This window comes from Melanostigma gelatinosum (genome assembly GCF_949748355.1).
Source record: "Melanostigma gelatinosum genome assembly, chromosome: 18".
Classification (NCBI taxonomy): Eukaryota; Metazoa; Chordata; class Actinopteri; order Perciformes; family Zoarcidae; genus Melanostigma; species Melanostigma gelatinosum.
Genome location: NC_136651.1, coordinates 7,155,633 through 7,177,287, shown reverse-complemented (window position 1 = coordinate 7,177,287; position 21,655 = coordinate 7,155,633). Strand labels below are relative to the sequence as shown.

The 21,655-nt window shown below is 44.1% G+C and overlaps 1 protein-coding gene across 2 annotated transcripts in view; it reads right to left on the bottom strand.

The window, feature by feature from the left end:
- Positions 1-21,293, bottom strand: part of nacc2 (NACC family member 2) — a 28,595-nt gene extending 7,302 nt beyond the window's left edge. Inside the window, exons 1-4 of one of the 2 annotated variants that reach the window (XM_079289798.1) lie at positions 21,100-21,293; positions 3,025-3,206; positions 2,155-2,919; positions 401-577 (exon numbers count right to left, since the gene is read on the bottom strand). In XM_079289798.1, coding sequence (XP_079145924.1) covers positions 401-577; positions 2,155-2,919; positions 3,025-3,136 — 1,054 coding nt within the window. In that variant the 5' untranslated portion in view covers positions 3,137-3,206; positions 21,100-21,293. Of the gene's footprint in view, positions 1-400; positions 578-2,154; positions 2,920-3,024; positions 3,207-4,362; positions 4,476-21,099 lie in introns of those variants that run through there. The other variant, XM_079289799.1, reaches the window with a different exon arrangement.
- Positions 21,294-21,655: the final 362 nt, after the last annotated feature.

Genomic DNA, 21,655 nt, shown 5'->3' with positions numbered 1-21,655 from the left:
CCAGTCGCGGTGAACGGTGATGAGTAGAGATCTCTGACGGCAGTCTCTTACGGTCAAATACAGGTCTCTTGCAAAAAAGGGTAAGAGTCACTCGGATGTGGGGAACCTCCCACAGTTACTGATTTTTTTGGGAATAAGCGGCTCTACACAAACGCTTTGATTTTAAAGGTTTTCTGTTTCACAAAGGAATGCCTGCAGTTCTCTCATGGCCTGAATTTCACGTCATCAGTTTTATTTTACCAACAATTGAATTTTAAATGATCTGAATGTGCAGAAGGGTGGAAGTGGGAATACTTTTCAAACTCACTACATACAAGTTACTCTCTGCATGTGTGCACGTGGTCAAATGTGAGCAAGCCAATGCGTGCGAGTGTGTGTGTGTGTGTGTGCGCGTGCCTACCAGCTACCAATTCCAGCTTCTCCCCAGGGTCCCCCTCAGTGTAGAGCTTAGGGTGGCAGCGGTAGCCTATCTGGCTGATGAGGCTCGCAGGCAGCGCCACCAGGTCCCTGCGGATCAGCACACAGTTGCGGCTCTCCAAGGCCAAGGGCATCGCTGCCATCTCTGGCTTCTCCTGGACTGATAAAAGCAAGCGAGAACAGAAAGGGATACGAAAGCTTTTGTTACAACAGCAAAACAGAAGCAGATAAATATGGATGCGTCCAGATAATTACTATAAACTACGAAAAACAACTAGCATCCATACCCTTCCCTCTGTCTAAAGAGAGGCTACACAATTGAATTAGTAAAGCAGGTTTTGTGTAATCTCAGACGAGCTTGTTGTGTTTCATAAATGTTTCAGAGCATTGCAGACGTATCCCAGATCAGTCATGATGCTGCATCCGCAACTTGAGTTTTTGGACGGGGGACAGATCCGAAGCTAGGTGTTAGGTTCTTACTCACAAAATGATTTCCCCTAACCTCTGGGATGACTTGTGAGAGCATGCACATGCACACACCTCCTGTGCACGCACATGTAAACAAACACACACACACACATAGAGAGAACAGGATAAATACATATTTTAAATGCCCTGCACATGTACCTAGTGCATCTAGAAAAGTTTGATTAAAGCATTTGCAGTCACACTTAACCCTACCACACACACACACATACATACACACAGGAAAGACGTGCATGGTTCTCAAATATCCCACAATGTCACCCTGGGGTGCTCTGATTGCAGATAGAGTGGTTTTCATAAATATCTGAAACTCTAGAATTTGACAAAGCTGCAGGATGCTAAGAATGATGGAGAGTGTGTGTGTGTGTGTGTGTAGGTGTGTGTGTGTGTGTGTGTGTGTGTGTGTGTGTGTGTGTGTGCACACATGCGTACGTGAGTTCATATGTGAATGCAAACACAAGTGTGAATATGCTGTAGCATCTATGTGTAGGCAAACCTGCACCGACATGAAAACTATAACAAAATGCAGTACAGGCCAGCTGTTGTAGCTGTGATAAGGAGGGTGTTGTTGGTCACGATGCACTCCAATCATAACTCCATCAAGCTATTTATGCTGAGAGAACCCCCACACACACACACACACTGGAGGCACAACATCCTGCTTTTTAAAGATGCTCAGGATACATGATCTATGAAAGATTCAACAATGGAACTGGGATGAAATGAATGTGCATCAGTCTTTTTCTTTCTGGACAATGAGGAGCTCTGTTCCATAAATCGGACATTCACAGGTGTATATAGTATTTCTGCAAGTCATGTCGAGTTTTACTTTTATGTCGGTCTGATATCAAATTCATTTCCTCCATCTGAGCCAAAGGCAACTGAGAAAGTAATTCACTGACTCAGATCTTACATGAATAGATTTTGAAGATATTGGTGAGAGAATATTGACGCCGCCTTGACATTTAAATTGTCTTGTTAGCATTTTCTCATAACCGACTTTAATTGCTGGACTTTAGAAGTAAATACCATAACAGGAATACAATATTCTTGCTCATTTGTCGGAAGATACCAAAGTAACATTAGGTTTTGACTTTAACTGACAACATAATGTATTTTTAGAAGTTTTTAATGATGACAAATATTCAAGAGAAAGGCTTCAGCGATGAGTGCTCTCCACCAAATACACCAACAGCACTGCAACACTTCACGAAAGATTTCATAAAAGCATCAATTCAGCGTAATACTCACTCCCGTAAGGGTTAGCTGAACGCCCATAGAGATGACTGTAGGAATCCTCTGTGATTCCATCATAGGGCTCTTCCTCAAACTCCTCATCCTCATTCTGGTAGGATGTAGGACTGTCGGTGGTTGGCAGGCTGGACGCTCCAGGACTGGACCTCTCAACTCCCGCTCCTCCTCCTGTTCCACCCCCACCGAGCCCTTGAAGGTGGTAAGAAGGCAAACCAGGGATGGCGGTCCCACCGGCCGTCGTGTAGAACAGTGAACTGACCCTCGCCAGCCGACTCCCCAACTCCGAAGACGAAATCTTGCTTTGCGCCAAATGTGTTGTCAGGGGCGTCGGGTCGCCCCCTTCTAGTTTAATCTTACGTTGCGACATGAGTAGGGATGGAGACCAGCCCGGGGTTCCCAAAAGGGCAGCCACCGCTAGCCCGTTTCCATTATTACAAGGACTCTGCGGCTCGGATCCTGTTTCCTCTAAAGACCCTGCTGTTTGCGAGTCACAGTGAGGCGAGTTTGCCTTGAACATTAGGTCCATGCCTCTTTCAACTATATGCTGAATCTGGAGGTAGCCAGCTGTGTACATGACCACCAGCTGTTCACTAGCTGCCATTGTTAGCTTCCCTGTATAGCAGAAAGTGAGGATCTGCTCAAAGCAAGCAGGTGTGACTGAGGAGGGCAACTCAAACTGGCTCTTGGTGGAGCTGCTGAAGAGGTCACGAAAGTAGAGGCTGCTGGCAGCCAAAACGGCCCGGTGGGCTTTGAAAGCCTGACCTGGTTGATAGAAATAACAGAGAACAGAAAAGAAAAAAAAATATTGAGCTGCAAAAATTCTTTTCAAAGTTACTGGAATTAAAATAAGATTTGCTACGAACAAACCTTTGACCAGGATGGATACATCGCAGTAGTGTCCCAGCAGGCGCTGCTCATTAAGGGAGCCCAGAACTGTGGCTCCAAAGTTTGGGATCTCCACATGGAGCAGCTGGGACATGTTGGCCACAGAGGAAGAGGAAGGTGGGGTTTCAGATATTCACTGCAGACTCCGCCAGTGAGAGAGGCATCTGCAAAAAGAAGGCATGTAGAACGCGTCGGTTAAAACGAAATGCAGTGACAAGGAGGGAGTGCAAAGACAAAGCGTGAAAGAGGAAAAGACATGCCAGAGGTATAGGCAGAGAGGCGAGAAGGGAACATTGAGAGAATCTTAAAATGAAGGGAGAGAGCGAGAAGGAAAATAGAGTTGAGATGAAGTGAGAAAATGAATACGGTTGAGGGAGAAGTGAGAGGTGTGTGAAAGAGAGATGGATAAGCAGAGATAGTGGGTGAGACAGTCGAGGCAGGAGAGAGAAAGGAGGAGTCAAGTCAGTCCACATCGAAAAGAAAAACCAATACAATGCCGTGCCTAGTGTACACGAGGACATTGTGAAATACCTTCAGGCTATGTTGTTTTAACTCGACTTAAATTCCCAAAACCTTGAACTCATTCCATGTACTGCACTTAGTGCATCAAGCTCGGGCTTTGCCGACCTGTAAATCTGCCTTCACAACAACTTTTCAAAATGGAAGGAAAACCACACCGAATACAACCAGTTTTTCATGTCAGAGTTTAGAGATACTTCTTGATTTTGCTGATTCGTTCTGCCGTTGTCAGCATTCACCCTCTTTCTAAACCTGGAAACCAAACAACACAACTCACGCCATACACACAATTTCCCACGAACTTTGATTTCATCCGTCTCAGTGAAATACTCCCGGCATGTTTGCGCCATCTTTCCCTCCCTCAACCTTGTGTCATTGTTTTTTTTTTTCTCCCCACCAACCCACACACACACACACACAAACATACACGCACTGGTTTCATTATTAAGCAATGCTGCAGAACAGTTTCCAGGAATACAAACTGAAAAAAAAAATGTCACCGCCTCTCTCGCTAACACACACACTCTCTCGCTCTCTCTCTCTCTCCCACCTCATGCACTCCATACAGACAAGCATGCACTCTGGCTTACTTACATAAAAGTGTAAGCGCCAACACACACACACACACACGTAGACCACAGGCTGCATAGGGAAATTACTGTGTACTCTGGCACGCAAGCACTCACCTGGGGAAACCAGCATACGACACTCTCTCACACATGCACAAATGCAGAGAAAAGCGCTCACTGTTATCCCAGACAGTTCTGACCTGTGTCAGCCAGTCTTCTGGTTAAAACACACCATGGAGCCTTGGCACTCGCTAACACACCAGCAGCAGCCGGGACCAGGACAGAAGAGGAGTAGTTTGAGATGGAAGGAAAGCACTCTGATGTACTCCGTCTGGTCGACTCTCTCGTTCACTTAGTGTCATTCCCACTGTCTTGAAGATGATTCTCGCCCTGCTGTCTGACTGACTTTTCCTCTGTCTGTCTTCCCCCGGCCTATCCTCGATCTCTATGTCCTCCAAAGCCCCATTCTCTTTGCTCACTGTCTGCCCTAGCGCTGTCTCAAAGCCTCCCTCTGCTTCCCTGTCATTATCTCTCTCTGTTTCTCTCCCCTCTCTCTATTCTCCAAGGGTTGAATTCAACAAGTGCCGCTGTAGATAGAGAGAGAGAAAGAGAGATAGAGAGCAAGAGAGAGAGAGAGAGAATGGGGAGGGAGAAGGAGAGCAGAGCAGAGCGAATCAATGATGAAAGGAGTGGGAGGCTCACTGTGCGAGTGTGTGTGTGCATGTGTCTGCGCGCGTGTGTCTGATCAATGCAGTATCTATACGTCGCAGGGAGTGGGAGGGAGAGAAAAACACAGGCTACAGTTACAGACAGAGACTGGGCAGAGCTAGAGAGAAGCAACGGAGGGAGGGAGGCAGGCAGGGAGGGAGGGTGGGAGGGAGGGGAGAGTTGAGACAGAGAGAAAGTCATTTGAGGACAGTACGAGCAGAGAAAGACAATTAGGTTGAAGCAACTTCTGCCACTTGCCCCTGGACACAGATGCCTATATGGTCCAACAGAAAGGGGGTGGATGACTAAGACAAAAGAGAAATGAGAAAAGCTTACAGAGGTCACAGCCACACACACAATTATTGATTAATTAAACACGGAACAGCGAAACTTCTGAAATCCCTTTTTGACGCAAGTCTGGAGAGAATGCGTCACGGCGTCTTGGTGAAGCAGCGCTTTGCTAAACTGGAAGCTTAAATACACGCACTCCTCTAATCCTTCCAATTGTAGAATTGAAAAGGTTCATCAAAAGCACAAGCTGTCATTTCAAGGTATTTCCCCATTGTCTTACAAATTTCAGAGGACAATAGTTAAAAAAAGAAAAAGGTTTTTACTTGTGAGCAAGTGTTGTGTATTTTCCCTGAATCATGCGAGGAGCTCTCTGCCAAACACCTACACACAAGCGGAGAGAAGTTCTGGCTTCACGCAAGACGATTTAGTCTTTTTTGTTCAACATGAATTGGTAATTTAACTGATTAATTCACGCCTCCACTTTGCTGGCTCAGCTTACTGAGGTGACACTTTTGTGTTTTGTGTTGACCAGCACATGGAAGGCATCCCTAAATGTTGCTTGACGTGGACGATTGAGGACAGGAGCCAGATGTCGCAGCCTGTGACAGGGAAGGAAAGATAAAAGAGAACAGCTAACAGAAAGGAGACGTTCCAGAACGATGCGTGTGTGGGAGGATCAGAATGCTAAATAGCTGTGACATATGAGCAAGTGCGTTTGACATGTGCATGTGTGTACGCACATACAGGGAGGACAATACTGTACAATGTTGTGTAATTCTTGCATGTCTTGCATGAAGCTATGACCTTTGCACTGCATTTCGGTTGAGGAGACATGAAGACGGTAAATGTTTCAGCCAGTGATTTCGAAATATCATTTCATCTCAACACACAATTTGTAAAAAAAAATTAAAAAAAATAAAAAGACCCCAGAAAGACACATTGTGATTCTTCTTTTGCGAAAGAAACCTCAAGTGGAGAAAGTTGTGCTAAACAGAGCAAACTTTTACTCCTTAGTCACAGCGGAAATATGAAAGGGAGGACATCACAAAGCGTTCAATAAAGTGAGTCAGACTTCGGTTTAGAGAGCTTTGCCCCAGCAGTGTGATATCTGCATGGCACATATAGCCACACATGAGTGAGCACACACAAAAAGCACAGTCAAACGCAGGAGACACAATTCTGCGAACACACTCTCTCCCCCCCGTTCTCCTAAACGCACGCCAACACAGTCAGGTAATCTCCCCGTGCACACTCAGCAATGCACATTTGTCTGTTTGTTTGTCTGTCTGTCCGTCCCTCTGTGAACCTGCCGGACTGCTTGTCCATCGGCCCATCAATAAGTTATTGTGACTATTGTGTCCTTACGTCGCCTCCTTGGTTCTCGCCTCTCCCTTGTCTCTATCCTTCCCGCCCGGCATACCACATACACACCGTCTCTCTGCCAATTAATGCACACAGGGCTGCATTGCAGTGAGGTTGGCACGTGCCACGGCAGCAAGCACAGTACAGAGTCTACAGACATGCATGTACGTGCCAGCCGGGCAGAAAGAGAGGGAGGGGGATGGGGAGGAGAGGAGAGGAGAGAGAGGGGGGGGGGGGGGCAGTGAGGGAAAAGAGGCAGAGGGAGGGGGCGAGAACGAGCAAAGGAGAGTGAACGGAGAATATGTTGAGTCAGGCAGACAGGACGGCGGTGCACATATATACACACACACACAGCCGCATGCTCATGTAAATGTATGCGCCACAGAATCTGAAGCCGATATGCATGCACATTACTAGGACGGGCACACGCATTCACAAGCCCATAAACGCACACACACACACACACACACACACACACAAACATTCACTCGGAAATTGCAGCCTCCTCCTGCCTGCATTAAATATAGACTTTGCACATCCGTGATGAAAGAATAGGAAGGCATGAACTCCCTCAACGAGTGACTACATGTGTGCGTGCCTGTCTGCTGCCTGTGTCCTCATTTCCTTCTGTGTTTGCATTTCCATGTCAAAGTTTCTTGCATACCTAGGCGTGTTTTGATAATCAACGTTATATATGCGGCTGTGACTTTTGGCACTACAGACAATCTGTCAGGCGTGTGCACATGTGCGCGTATGTTCGTGCGTGTGTGTGTGTGTGCGGCAGCGTAGTTTGTGATTTAAGATATGAGATCTGAATGCTGTTCTGATTGCTGTCGGTTGCTTTGTTGGAATGCGTTACATCCATTTTAATCAAGGATTCATACCTACGCACAGTGTTATTAACTGTAGCAGTAGGTCCAGGCATATTTGAATAATATGAGATGAAATGAAACGATTCGCCAGATGGCAGACAGAGACACATACATGCACACAGACTTAATTACTAGTTACACTGTAGCGATACCAAATGACAATAGGGTATCATTCAAACAAGACTGTAAAAGTCAAACACAATTATGACTCATGTATTTGCCATTTAGTACTTTACAGAACAGTTCCACTAACTTGAATCTAAAAGTTAAGTTGGCGTCGTAATAACTTTTAATCAAGATGCAGATAATAAAAACCGAACTAAGCTGAGCATACAGTCAGAAGACAAATACAGAGAAGCGATCGCGCTAATTCACATTTTATTACAGCACGGCAATGCAGAAATAAAAAGGAAATTAGAAGACATTTTTGAAGTGCGCTGAATAGGAACAGCTCCTTCCTCTCTCGCTTACGTTCCCTCTATACAATCTCAATATGAACAGTCCCCTCGTTATAAATATTCAGATCCTGCAGTTGTTCTCATGTCTAAAGTGTACCAGACAACAGATTCTATCCACGTTGAGACGGCAACGCTCCCTGGCAACAGTTCTACCAATCGGGACCAAGCGGGTGTCTGACTGAGTCTGTCTGAGTATCATTATGGGATGTCGAGAGAGAGAGAGAGAGAGAGCGAGAGAGAGAGAGAGAAAGAGAGACGCTGCTTAGCACTGCTTTTAATGCAACATCATTCTCTGTGTATAGACCCTGCTGGGTGACGACGTCTGCACATAGTCAGGATCAAAATCGTCTTTTCTTTAAAAAAAAGAAAAAAAGAAAAAAACTCTCCATGATTCCTGCAGTTATGTAACAAACAGACAACTATGAAATAATTTGTTGTGGGCTGAATGTTGTCTGGTATCTTTCCACTTGCATTCACTTAATATGCACCAATCATGTAACTTGTGGTCTGAGTAGGAGAAATGGCACAATGCTGTCCGTGGCAATATAAAAATGACAATGTGAATAGTAAGTCATGTAGAAAGTGAAATACTAGGGCGGGATGATTTGACCTAAAACCTGGATCACATCATCATGTCACAATTAGTTGTAATACATCAGTACCTGAGAATGTATTTCTTGTGACCACGTACAGTTTTCTGGCCATCAGCTGATTGATTTGTTGAATTTCTGGTTGTATGATTCTGAAGTCGCCTCTTAGCTATTCACTTATAAACATATCCATATTTGTATAATCACGAACAAATGGCCGTGCGTAATGTGAAAGGGGTCGCTCAAAGTGACTAACTCAAAAGAGACAGATGTTTCTCTCCGGAGTTGTTAGAGACCAAATAAAATAAAACCAGCTAAAGGAAATTGAACGTCCGCCGCGTGTCCAGCAACACAACTCCAAATAAATCCTCATCGGAATCTGCAGTAAGTGTAAATAGGCTACTGCGTGCTAACAAGCTAGCATATAAATCATCAGGGTGGGAGTGTTTGCTAGCAGAGGACACAATCAAATTGTACAAGTTAATTTAGAATCACGCTATGTGGGTTGTGTTCAAATTTATTCGAACAAGTATTGTATTAGGAGCCGTTTAAACGATGGAAACTAACGATTCTTTTTTTGAAATCCCGTTTTTTTGCAGCTATTCTCAATTTTATAATGGAACTCAATTAAATTTGCGGTTTGAGATTCAGACCGGTAAGACATTCATAATTTTGGTAATTTTATACATTTCGTTGAGTGCCCACCCTTATCACATGCAATATTAATCTGATTGCTACTGTAATTAGTGGACACTGTTTATTTCCCCTAAAATCAATCAGTCAAAGGCTCAAATGTCATTTGTATAAAATGACGAATAACATCCATCCATTTTCTAGTGCAGGGACAAGGGAAAGGTGCCAACATGAACACGTACTGCAATACATATGTAAAAAAACGCAGCCGCTTTATGGAGGAAGACAGCACTGCAGCAAATTAACGACCTCTTTTTGCAGCTTAAACTCTGACACGTCTGTGGTTGGAGACCAAACACAAAGTTGTGACAGGAAACTCCCGTAACGGTGGGCTACCGGTCTGTGTAGCTTGTAGACGTGGTGATGTGCGTGAGAAAAAACGAGATAGTGGGAAAGACAGAGGAAGAGCATGTCCGTGTGTGTGCGTTTGTGAGTGTGTGTGTGTGTGTGTGTGTGTGTGTTGATGATCCTCCTGAGGCAAAGGCATTGCTAATGAACTCCAAGTGGCTGTGGGAGGTAAACAAACAAACAAACAGGAGCAGCGGCCACGATATCACACCAAACTCCGGCGACTAGACACACCCATACGTCAACTCACATATACCCTTTGAATATACTTTTGGGCGTACAGTTGAGAGCTGAAGAGATAGAGATAGAGGAGGGAGAGAAAAATTGAAAAGGTACATTAGGGGAGAATAAATTCAGAGAGGCGAAAAAAGGAGGGGTGGAACAGAGGAGTTAGACGAACAAAAGGAGCGAGGACAGAGAGAGGGAGTGTGTGTGAAAGATGCAAATAGAAAAGAACAAGAGAGAAGTTGACAAAGCACAGTCACGGGGACAAGAGAGTTAGAGAGAAATAGGGAAATCAGTCTGAGTAACAGAGAAAGGTAATGCTGAAAAAAGAGGTCTGGATGAGGAATGAAACTGCGGACACAAAATACAAAGAAAACACAAAACGCTGGAGTAATCAAATACTATTAAGCTAAATAGACCTGATCGGCCGAATCAATAATTTTACCATTCAAATAATTGGGGTTTTTTTTTTTTCAGTAATACTCACATTGCAGAACCACAGGGGCCAGCGGGTCGTTCCAGTTTATAGCAACACATAAGTGTGACGTTGGAGCAGCAGGGAAACTCACGCACGACTGAGATGTTTTGAACAAACACTGACACAAGACCGAAAATTCCCCCCCCGATCTCAAACTTAAAAAGGAAGCTACGAAAACCAGCACAGGAAGAAAAAGGAGGGAAGAGAGAGTCCACCGAGACGAGGAATGGCATCAGCAGAACAAATGCGTGGATGTTAAGCAGCAGCATTTGTGTGTGTGTGTGTGTGTGTGTATACACAATGATACAGTATCCTGCACCACGAGTGCCATTTCTTTTTGGGGGGGGGGGGGGGGGGGGCAGTTTACTGATAAATCCTTTACATTGGCATCGGCTCCCAGCTGCCATGCGACTGGTGGGTGTCCAAAGCGTAACACACAACTGTATGTTTTCCATGAGCCTACGGGTGCTAATTTCATGCTGGTGTGCACTTATCTTCTGCCAGCAAAGTATCAGTTTTGATGGGCTCAGGCAGATTTTCCCATTTGGTGGTGACATTACTTAAAAATAAACCGATATTGGTCTCAATTTTGGTATGCATGGCACATTTAATTACAGTTTCATTGAAAAAGTTGGGGACTGTATGAAATAATTCTGTAAAACAAGAAAAAAAGGGAGGGTTATGCAGTTTTTTCTAATCCTACCTTCATGAAGGTAGGGTTTACTGCGAGGCTAATTTTATCTAGATGTACCAAATTGTCGGACCAGTGTGAATGCATACAAATTGCGGAACTTTTTCACGGTGCAAAGTGTATGTGAACAGATAACAGCGTTTGCGTTCAACTCCCGCTTTTGACAAGGACATCGGTTCATTCTCCGGAGAAGCCTTTGTCGCATCGCGAATGCGCTCCCTCAGTTCTGTATACGGAAGGTATACAGGTTTGAGGCGGAGCTGATTGGCTGTAGTTGACGCCTGCCTTTAGAGCTCCTTGATAATTTATTCTTGCAAGTACAATTACAAAGCAGGGGTGTTACTGCTGTGCTCGCGCTCCTGGCCACGAGACATCCGATACTCAAGTATGCTAAAAACACAGCGGATTTGTGCAGTTGCTTGCACAAAAGCACAGGGCCCTAAAACCCCATGGATATCCTCCTTAACGTGACCTCCATCTGGGGACAAGGGCCATGAGTGGGCCTGCTGAGTGTCGCACAAGGACTACAATTAGATTTCACAGGAGGTCTGCATGTGTGCGAGTGTATGTGCATCAATGGAGACGCTCTGTATGCTTTTTTTTTCAACGTGATTTGATTTTCGTGGTGAACCAGACAGTGAAAAATGGGAAATGGGGTGAATCAGTATGAAATGAAAGCATATCAGTGGTGATCCTGCACACACTACACAGACCAGAGACACTAAGTGAACAGAGTGAGAAAATATTTCATTGTACAAACCGTATGTATTTTTAACGTCGATCTGTTGAATAGATTGACTCAATAATAATCAAAACATTTTTCATGTTCAGTGTTATTTACCATAATGCGTGTCCTTAAGGTCTAATAAACCCACAGAGTGCATTTACTTGTAGAAATTCTTACATTTCAAATCCTGAATTGTTTCCATCCTGCCTCGGTTGGCACATTGCTGTGTTTCTTTGTGCATTCGTGCCACCGACTGTGGAATAGCGTGAAACCGGTGGAAGAAGTGTGGATTGCTTCGCCCGCATCTGTGCATGCTCGTACATGTGCGTGTGAAAAAACAAAAACAAAAACGGGGACCTACTGATAAACACATTGCTACTAGTCGTCAAAAGCTCGACAGGGTGCGATTATTTTTTCATTTTTAGGTTTTCAGATTCACCATAACGTTCTTCTTCCCCTCCTCCCTTATACTTCACACTTTATCTCCAAGTGTGGTTGGAATATATATTCGTCTTTATGTCAGCATTGTGATTCTTGTCTGCGAAGATTCTTAGTCATCCAGGTCAAAGTCGATCTAGAAGCCAAAGCGAGCTGGATTTGCCGTTTCAGACTCATCCATGGAACTTCAAAAGGTTCTGGCGGGTGGGGAGTTCCCGGGCGTTTGAATCACAAAGAGCTTAAGCTTTGCTGGGGGACTTTTAAGATAACAGAAACAAATAAAAAAAATAGTTTAAAATGTGGTTTCAAACAGTCAGTGTTAAAATTATTTCAAAAAATCTGAGAAAAATTGTTATTTATCAATTTTACAGCCTCATCAATCCAAGCCATGTTAACTACCAGCATTTAAGTAATGACTGCACTGTAACGTGTACATTTTGGGCCTTGAAAAGAATAACTACGGTAACTTACTTTCCAGCAAAATATTGGAAAATATAGCTGAGATTGCTAGAAGGGCTGGTCCCAAATTCCTATTGTTGTAATTCCTGAAGCACAGCTCCATCCATGAGACTAAGGAGCTTCACAAGTTCTTCCCTTTCTCATTTACGCTGAGAACAAAACAAAAAAAGTCTCTAGGTTTTTACAAGCTGCAAAGCCATTTCAACGATAAGGTCTTTAGGCATTCATGTGTTGGAAGAATGTGACACATTATTGCCAGTGAATGTTCATCCGAGAACAATTAAAATGATAAGGATAGCAGCTGCAGCAAGAGCGTCAATCAAACAGGGGGCAAGGCTAGGTGAGAGGAGAAGGATTGTGGCACCTTTACGACAAACTGTGTTAAAGTTTCCAGTGCATCTAGCACAGTGAGTATAAGAGTGAGCGACAGGAAGAGAGTGACACAGAAGAAGAGAGAGAGGGGTGGGGCGGAGGGGGGGATATGGAGATGATGAACATGCCATTTTGATCACCCCGCGCTGTGCTGAATGTTCTGCAGTGACACATGCGTGACATCAGAGCAGCCCAACATGACCGCCAGAGGAGCCCAGCGCAGTGCAAAAAAAAATAAAAAATGAGGACACATCTTTCAGCATCAGTGGCCCACTGTCTACAGACAGGCAAACACAAACGCACACCCACACAAAGACATATATAGAGAGAGCAGCGCCCACATCGGCTCAGCCATGTACATTTTTTTCAATTAGAGCAGACAGAATGCTTTAATTCATCATCTTGCATGCAAGAGAAAACAAAAAGTAGGGGAACGAAATGCTGTTTGACATGATCTTCGGGGTAGGTGAATTAAAAAGCCGTCTCATGACATGGGACGTTTCCCATAATAATAAAAAATTGAATGTTGTCTAGTGTTACGTGTTATAAAAGCCTTGTTTGTTCAAGTGCACAGCAATACATTCACATTTATTTTGAGTGCATTACCCCCCCGTCCACCCCACCCTCACACGCAAACACCCGTCAGTGTGACCTAAGAGTCTCCCAGTCAGCACCAGACTAAGCTAGCATACATGTGATCAAATAACATGCCACCTTGGTTAATAACCTCATGGCCAAACTCTGAGAAGGGCCCGAGCTGACCTCTGCGAACAGAGCTTTTTTAAAATCTCTTTCTCAAGTCAGAGTTGAGAGAACATTGACTCAATGAACGGGGCATTTTTCACAGTCGTATATACATATAGATGGGGGTCAAATGAGGATGAGTGTGATTGCTAAATCATGTGGTAGTTCCACAGAATGAACTCACACAAGTGTACGTGACTTAAAGTGCTTGCTGTTGCGTGATCCTGTACTAAAGTCTCACAGTTATAATAGCCTCGTGAAAACTTTAAACGGGATGTTTGTTTTTTTTACTTTTCGTAAAATGTTATTTTGGTTTGTGGATGGACTGACAATATGGCCTGTACTGTTTTTCATATAGCTACAAATTTATCAATTAAAATATATATATTTTTTTAATATTAAAGTAATAGTTCCACATTTTTGGAAATACACTTATTTGGTTTGTTTCTGAAAGTTAGATAAAGCTGAAGATACCGACAGCAGCTGGCTAACCTAGCTCAGCACAAAGACTGGAAACAAGGGGAAATAGCTAGCCTTGCTCTGTCCAATGGTAGAAAATAAATACATCTGCCTACCAGCACCTCTAAAGCTCACTAATAAACACGTTGTATCTCATTTAAAGAAAACAAACACTCAAGTACAAAAACATCAAGTTGTCCATTTAAAGGGGTTACGTGCTGGACTATTTTTGTTTTGGTCAGGAGCAACGCCTGACAACCTTTTTTTGCGTGGATGAAATAAACGAGATGCAACGTGTTAAATCGTGAGCTTTAGGGGAGCTCGTAGGGAGAGATCTTGTCTTTAAAAAAAATCTTTGCCAGGCTAGCTTCTTTCCCTGTTTCGAGTCCTAATGCTGAAGGCGCTAACCGGCTGTAGCTACGTAGCACATCAAGGTATGATTAAGTTAATTGTTGCCTTCAGAACAACCACAAAACAAGGGCCATTTCTATAATTTAGCATATTAGCAACCAATACATTTACAGGCAAAATCAAGTCAGTGTGGCTTTCCCCCTTCTGCAGGGAACACAATTGCAAGCATCAGGTAAGTGATGCTGTAATTTTACAGTAATTGCAAACGCATGTTAGCTGGGGAAATGGGAGGGAGGGGTGTGTGTGTGTGTGGGGGGGGGGGGGGGGGGGGGCTGTGTAGTGAAAACGACCCTCCTCAGATTCCTGTCTTTTTCCACTGGCTCCTACCAGCATTCTGCCAGGCTGTTAGGACATGAAGAGCACATACAGGACAGGTCATCGCCACAGAGAAGGGGTCAGCCTATTTTGCTTTCCTCGCTTACTACCTTATGCGCTAATTAGCATGCTTTGTTTACTGGCACGAGTCTAGAGAGACTTGAAGTTTGCAGCGATTTAATTATGTACAGCACACAGCGAGAAGAGCATGACAAATTGAGGTGGGCTGCAAGGATAAATGCCATCCACAGTGCTCTCTCGCTCTCTCTCTACTTATGTGTGTGTACCTGAATGATTCTGTGGGTTTTATTTATGAGTTTGTGAATTCGTGTGTTTGTGCATGTCTGTGCGTCTCCGCCCCCCCCCCCCCCCGAATTATAGGTTTGACTTTCACAGTAAGTCTAATGTCCCCTCGCCGAAACTTGAAGGATCTGAGAAAATTTATCAAGCTACAGTCTTCAGTTACAACAGCCCTTGCAAAGATATGGGGGGGGGGGGGGGGGCACACATCCTTCGTTAGAGATATTTAAGTCAATACAAGTGACCTTATGGTGGTGAGCCCTGATGTAAATCCACAAAAGGAGTTCAACCAGAGTTCCCCGACTGGGAAATTAAGTGCCGTCAGGGCCAGCTACGCCTTCTCTGCTGGCCTAAACAGAATCACAAAGTGATAGCTATTTTATAATTGAATCATTTTTCACAAATACACCACATGTATTGTAATTTTTTTCCCCCCCCATTAGCTTATTTCCTCATTGCACAGCTCCAGTCTTCCTCTGCTGCTCTGCTTCCAGCCTGCAGCGCTGCTTCCAGCACAGCTTGTTTTAAGGAGAGCTTTTATCCAATCAGATTCAGCCTCTATTTCTCTATGCAAGGAGAGAGGCCCGAGGTCCTCTAGGTAGACCTTGCAGATTAAAGTAAATGGGGACGATATTGTTGATTGTCATATTCTTCAACCAATCAGATCTTTAGTTTGACATGTTGGGCGTATTCTTTGACGTGCCAGTGCTACCCAGGTAGCCTGCTAAGTACGTCTGCATTAACGTGCGCCGTGATTGGTCAGTGGGCTAGCGTGACTTTTGTCAAACAGAAAGCTAGCGAGCAGATGTTAGTGTTTACTAAGAATTCAGGTTGAAACATGTAAGTTATTTTTAGCGTTTTGCTTGGTGTAGATTCTTTTCTTTTTTTAACCTAGCTGTGTTTTTTTAACACTCAATGGCTGAAGGAGGAGGGGAAACGGATTTCTCAAGACCAGAAAAACTGGACATCGTATCAAAGGGCCGGTCAACCCCACAGCTAGCATGGAAAAGGCAGAGGCGGAGAAGCGGTGCACATTTTACGGCTGAGAATGAAACTTTTGCTGAGACCTGCCACGGTTGTTTTCCCGTTAAGCTAGTTTAGCGTAGCCTCAACTATTTTTTGTTTCATTTTTTTTTGTTCCGGGTTCAGAGGTCACAAAGCCCGTTGTCTGTTACGTGAGCGCAGTCCACCGAAAACATTATATTTCCCACAATTAAAGCTTCTGCATTTTCCAAATGCACTAGTATTATTCAAACGTATTTATCGGTTCGTAAGCAACAAATAATAACCGTAGCTGTGGCTCATGATTAGGTTCTTCAACTGTAGTAGGTCAGCACAGAAGGCCCAGGTATAAAATGCACGGCCCGCCGTAATGCTGTTTTTTTTCAGAATCGGCCCGAATACATGTTACAATACCAAGTGAAACAAGCTCTCTATAAGGCTACATAACCGTCATTCATTTTTTTATGTGATGATGCCACAAATACCATAAAATCAGGCTTCGACTGTGAAGTATTAAATAAAATGTTCCATCCAATTTGGGAATGAAATCTCATGACCATCAGAAACACGTCCTTATCATACTTCTCGACACATAATTCTTCGCTACGGCTACGTGCTCCTATTCATGCTGAAAATACTTGGAACAATCAAATGTGCACATGCTCCCTTTCTTTTCTTTCTTTTTTTCTTTTCTACTCAAGCACAAATGAACACACAGACACACACACAGGCACGACATTCATGCCATGTGATCTTGCTAGGCATTATGCCAACGACCAAACATGTCACTTACCAGAAATCTCCGAGACAGAGTGAGAGAGCGAGTTAGACAGAGGGAGTGTTACAGAGAAAGAGATTCTGCACATTTGTCAGTTTGCGGGAGCTCCTTCTTGTCGAATGTAAGTACAGTACATACACATGGAACATGCGATTTAGCTGCTGCAGTTATCAGCAATGTAGTGTGTGTGTGTGTGGGGGGCAGTCAATTCTGAGAAAAGGAGACACGTGATCTCTGAGATCTAATGTGGAATTGTTCTGAGGAACATGCCATGTTTACTGTTCATTGTCTGAATTCTTGGAAGGCTTCCTGAAAAGCACGCAGCCAAAGTAGCCCAAATGAGCTACAGTTTAAGGATCCTAATGGCTTTTGCTGATACTCTCTTTCTCACATTTGCTCCCTCGTTATGTTTTTTTCCACGTTTCTGTACTTCAGCATGTACATAAATGCACTGTACCCGTGTGTCCGTGCACAGTAAACAACAAACAAAGTACTTAATGGTCGTAGAATCTCAGATCCATAACAATATTACCATCTCTGTGTAGACTACAAACCACTGGGGGGGGATAAGAAATTTATTTTAAGGATGCATAAATAAACAAAAAGCAACAGATTTCCTTATGTTTTACATTCGACTGAAAGTATGAGGGACTAACAAAAGGTAGTAGTGAATTCCAAGAGCCTGCTACACGACTTATTCATTGGAATGAGCGGTGCATTTGAGGAACTGCCCAACCCTTTTTGGCAATCACCTTTTAACATGTAGTCTGGCTGCAAACTAATGGTGTCATGCAAGATATATGCAAATCTTCTGCTTCCAAATTTATTGATGAAGTCTTACACATATATATCATCAAAACCCCTTTTTTTAACGATTGATTTGGGTGGAAAACGTTGCCTACCGGGGAGCTATATTATTTAGAAGACAGACCAGGGAACATTAGTCATTTGGACGTAATTTCGTTGAACTAAGTTAATCTATTTTATCAGCAGTGCAGCCAGATTCACCTATAAAGCAGTCAATCTGATTTGATGAGAGTCCCCAACTTAATTTGGGCTTTGATGAGAAAATATGTGGACAAGGCAATGTCCCCGGGGCCCCCGACTTTGTTTACTATTAATCTGCATTGCAGGCGATGAGGAGTTATACCCCTTTAAAACAGGAGCTGTATTTAACATTCAGAGTTAATATAGCAGAAAACAACCATTTGCTATGTGAGGAAAGAAATGTCTACCTGAATAAACCCGTTCCACCTCAGGTAAACACCGTTAGCTCTGTCAGAAACTTTTTCGCAATAGTTTGCACTTTTAGAGCCGTTAGCGCCGTTAGATGAGCCAGCTCGCCGTCGACACGTCGAGAAGCAATCGAAACGCTCCCAAATCCTGGATCTCGCACCTCCAAACCCACACAGAGTGTTGGTTCTTCCGTTTCTATCTTTTTGGATGGCTAACACTAAATTCATCTCAGAGTTATGGACCGTACCAGGCTTTTATACTCAACTACCCCCCCGATACTGACAGACACCATCACCACATTAAGAAGAGCACCAAACTGTCGTATTTTTATATTCCAGCTCTCTGGTACATTAGTTTAAGTGCTCTGCGAAATACTACATGACAAAACATTTGCACGTTGGCCAAACAGAACCAATAGGAAATGGTTCATATATGCGAACAGATTTCAGTTGCCGCCACTCAAAGGAAACAAACACCTCGACACCTTACAAACCGCTGGAGTGCAGACCAACGGATTTGTGTAGAAAAGGTACAATTAGAATCGCCAGTTAACCTACACTGTTCCAATAGCAGCAACCAACATGCCTGAACACACAAGCAGCAGCAGCAGCAGCAGCAGTAGTTGTTGTGCTACATAGTGGATACAAGAATGTATGAGAATATGATGCATGACTGGTGCCCTGTATCGCATACCATCAGCAATGACTCATTACCGTCTCAGGAAAGGAAAATCAAACACACATAAACACACTCCCCACATGAGTGTACACGCATATAGAGTGCAGATAAAAGTGCACCAAGCAGACACGCACACACACACACGCAGAGCAAATGAAGGGGAAAAAAACTCCAGGTTCTGAATGTTCCAAGTGTGTTATTGTTGTCCTCAAATATTTGTGTTCTCAGAAATTAAGAATATCATAGCTTGTATAACCTGAATATGCCTTTCATGTGTCGAGGCAACCTCAATTCTAGTTCATTCAGGGTTGTAACAAGAGATGAGGCAAGTCTCTCGCAGCCTTTGTACTTTCTCCCTCTTTCACCCTTCTCTGCCAGTATCCGCATCAGTTATATTTGAAACTGTGCTGTCGTTCTCTCTCTCTCTCTCTCCCTCTCTCTCCCTCTCCTTGACACTCCCCACTTGCACACAGCCCCGGGCCCCCTTGTGGAATGCTGTATAATGTGAGGCCTATGGAGGAAGGGCATCCCGGGACAGAGCGAGAGCACACACACAAACACACATGCGCTAACACACTCACCGACACACGCAAATACGCACACACAGACAAATACAGCTGTTGAGAGCCATCACAGCCCTTTTGGCAGACGTCCAAGTCAAAGTCGAGTGGCATTGGAGGGCCTCCGTTTCGAGAGAAAGAGGAAAAAAAAAAAAAAAAAGTCCCACATTTTCCATGTATGTTGTGTTAAACACTGAAGATAGAAGCTTTGCAGTAAAAAACTCCCATTACCCCAATCTGATTTCCCCGTATTTAGGGGGAGGGACATCGTAAACCACCTTGTAAAAGCTACCTTTAAGTCTGGCAGGCACACCTATGGATTCACACTGTTTTAGTAATTCAAAAGGGAAGTACGATACACCTTGTTATGCCCCATGATGTTATTCAGTGGAGAAGCAGAAACAGATGGGCACTAAAAACGCTCAAACACTCTGAAGTGGGACTCAAAAGTGTAAAATGGCGAGGAACGCCACTACGCTACCTAAATGATTCATACCAGTCCATAAGCCAAGCTGTCGTTTTAATGTCCGACCTGCGCGACACCTGTCTGGGGGACCAGGATGCGACATACACTGTAAGCTACACGCTCGGTCTGTGTCGAAACCACATGACAGAGATTAAGATGTGTAGACCATAACTAACTTGGAAATATTTGGGATTTTGTGTTTTTTTATGGTCATCTTGAGAATAAACGCACGGCTTGGCGGCGGACTAGAGAATAAGAGCAGGGTGACGGAGAGAGATTGTGTGTGAGAGGGAAGCAAAGTGACAGGAAATGAAGAAAATTGCCACAAGTTGCATGCCGGCTAGCCACAAACACACACACACACACACACACACACACACACACTGCACCCATGTATGTATATGCAGGAGAAAGGGGGGAGGGGATTGCATGTATACTTGGTTGACTCCTGCAGGGTTCAGGTGAGGTAAACAGCTGACACTGTAGCAGGCAACAGTAAAGTGTATGAACCACATTTTTTTTTGGCCCAAATACTTTATTGCCTGTGTCATGTCTTGTTTTGTCTGTTGTATGAAGGAAACATGTTAAAGATGAAACTACAATTTAAAGAAATGCCTGGAACTAACAATGCTGACAATTGAATGCGTGGAAAATGCTGAAGGTTGAGAATTTGGGAAGCCAGCCGCATACCGATTACTACATTTGTGCAATAATGGCCCACACAGCAGCAACTTCAATTGATTGGTGTAAAGTAGGCCCATTCCTTGACGCAACAATGCAACATACAGCACCACAATGGATCCTTATGGGCGGAGAGATTTTTTTTTTGTTTTGGCTTCATCGTGACGCAAGACCGATAATATCGTGCCACTTTCTCTGCTCATACAGTTGCAACTAACTACACCACTATTTCCTGTGGTTAAGAGTTTAAAAGTACTGCCCGGCTTTATAATTAGACTACAATCATTTATGGATGGTAAAGAGGTACACATATTACTCCTTAAATTGGATTAAACCATTCTAGTACCGCATGGTACACCTATTATCCTCCGCGTGAAAACATTCACGTTTCGCGAGATCACTTCATGAAAGTTGAGGAGTCGTACTTAGTTTAGCTGGTAGTTTCATCTAAATGAACTCCCATGCTGTAATGTCAGCAGATAGTCGGGGTGTGCGGCTGCCTGTTGTGGCTGTGAAGAAGGAGCAGCGAGGGACTAATGCACGGTAAAACAAAAAAAATAAACCTATGCGTCACACAAAAGCTAGGCATTGTAAACATCAAGCCAAGACAGAAGGGGAGATATTTACCCGAAAATATGTCGCTATTCCATAAACCGCGGCTGTCAGCTGGCGCAGATGTGGCAGGCTTTTCTCTCTTCGGATAACCTGTAAAGTTTGCGGGGTGTAAAAAAGAAAACCCCCACAACAACAGCAGGGCCCGGTTTCCCCCTCGTCCGCTGGCTCACTCTCTCACTCCAGTCCTATCTTGGCTGCTCGTCCCTCGCTCGTATCTCTCTCTCTTTCTCTCTCTCTCCCCCCCCCCCCCCCCATCTCTCTATCCCACTCTTTTCTCTCTGCCCGCTCCTATCCCTTTGCAGGAAGTGAACGCCGCTCACATGAACAGTGCATGCCGCCTGACATCATGCACCACCCGGTAAAGAGTTTTTTTTAAAGACGCAGACGTGTGTGTGTGTGTTTTTTTAGGAGGACCTGCCCGGGTTACTGTAGGTACACTGTAGTCTACGCGGCGGTCGGTCATACCGTGCCGCCGCCTTTACGGACACGCGAACTCGGTGCACTCTGCGGGGCTTAAAGGTGCAGACTTCTGTCTGCGCTGTTCCAAAACCCCACGCGGCGAGTTAAA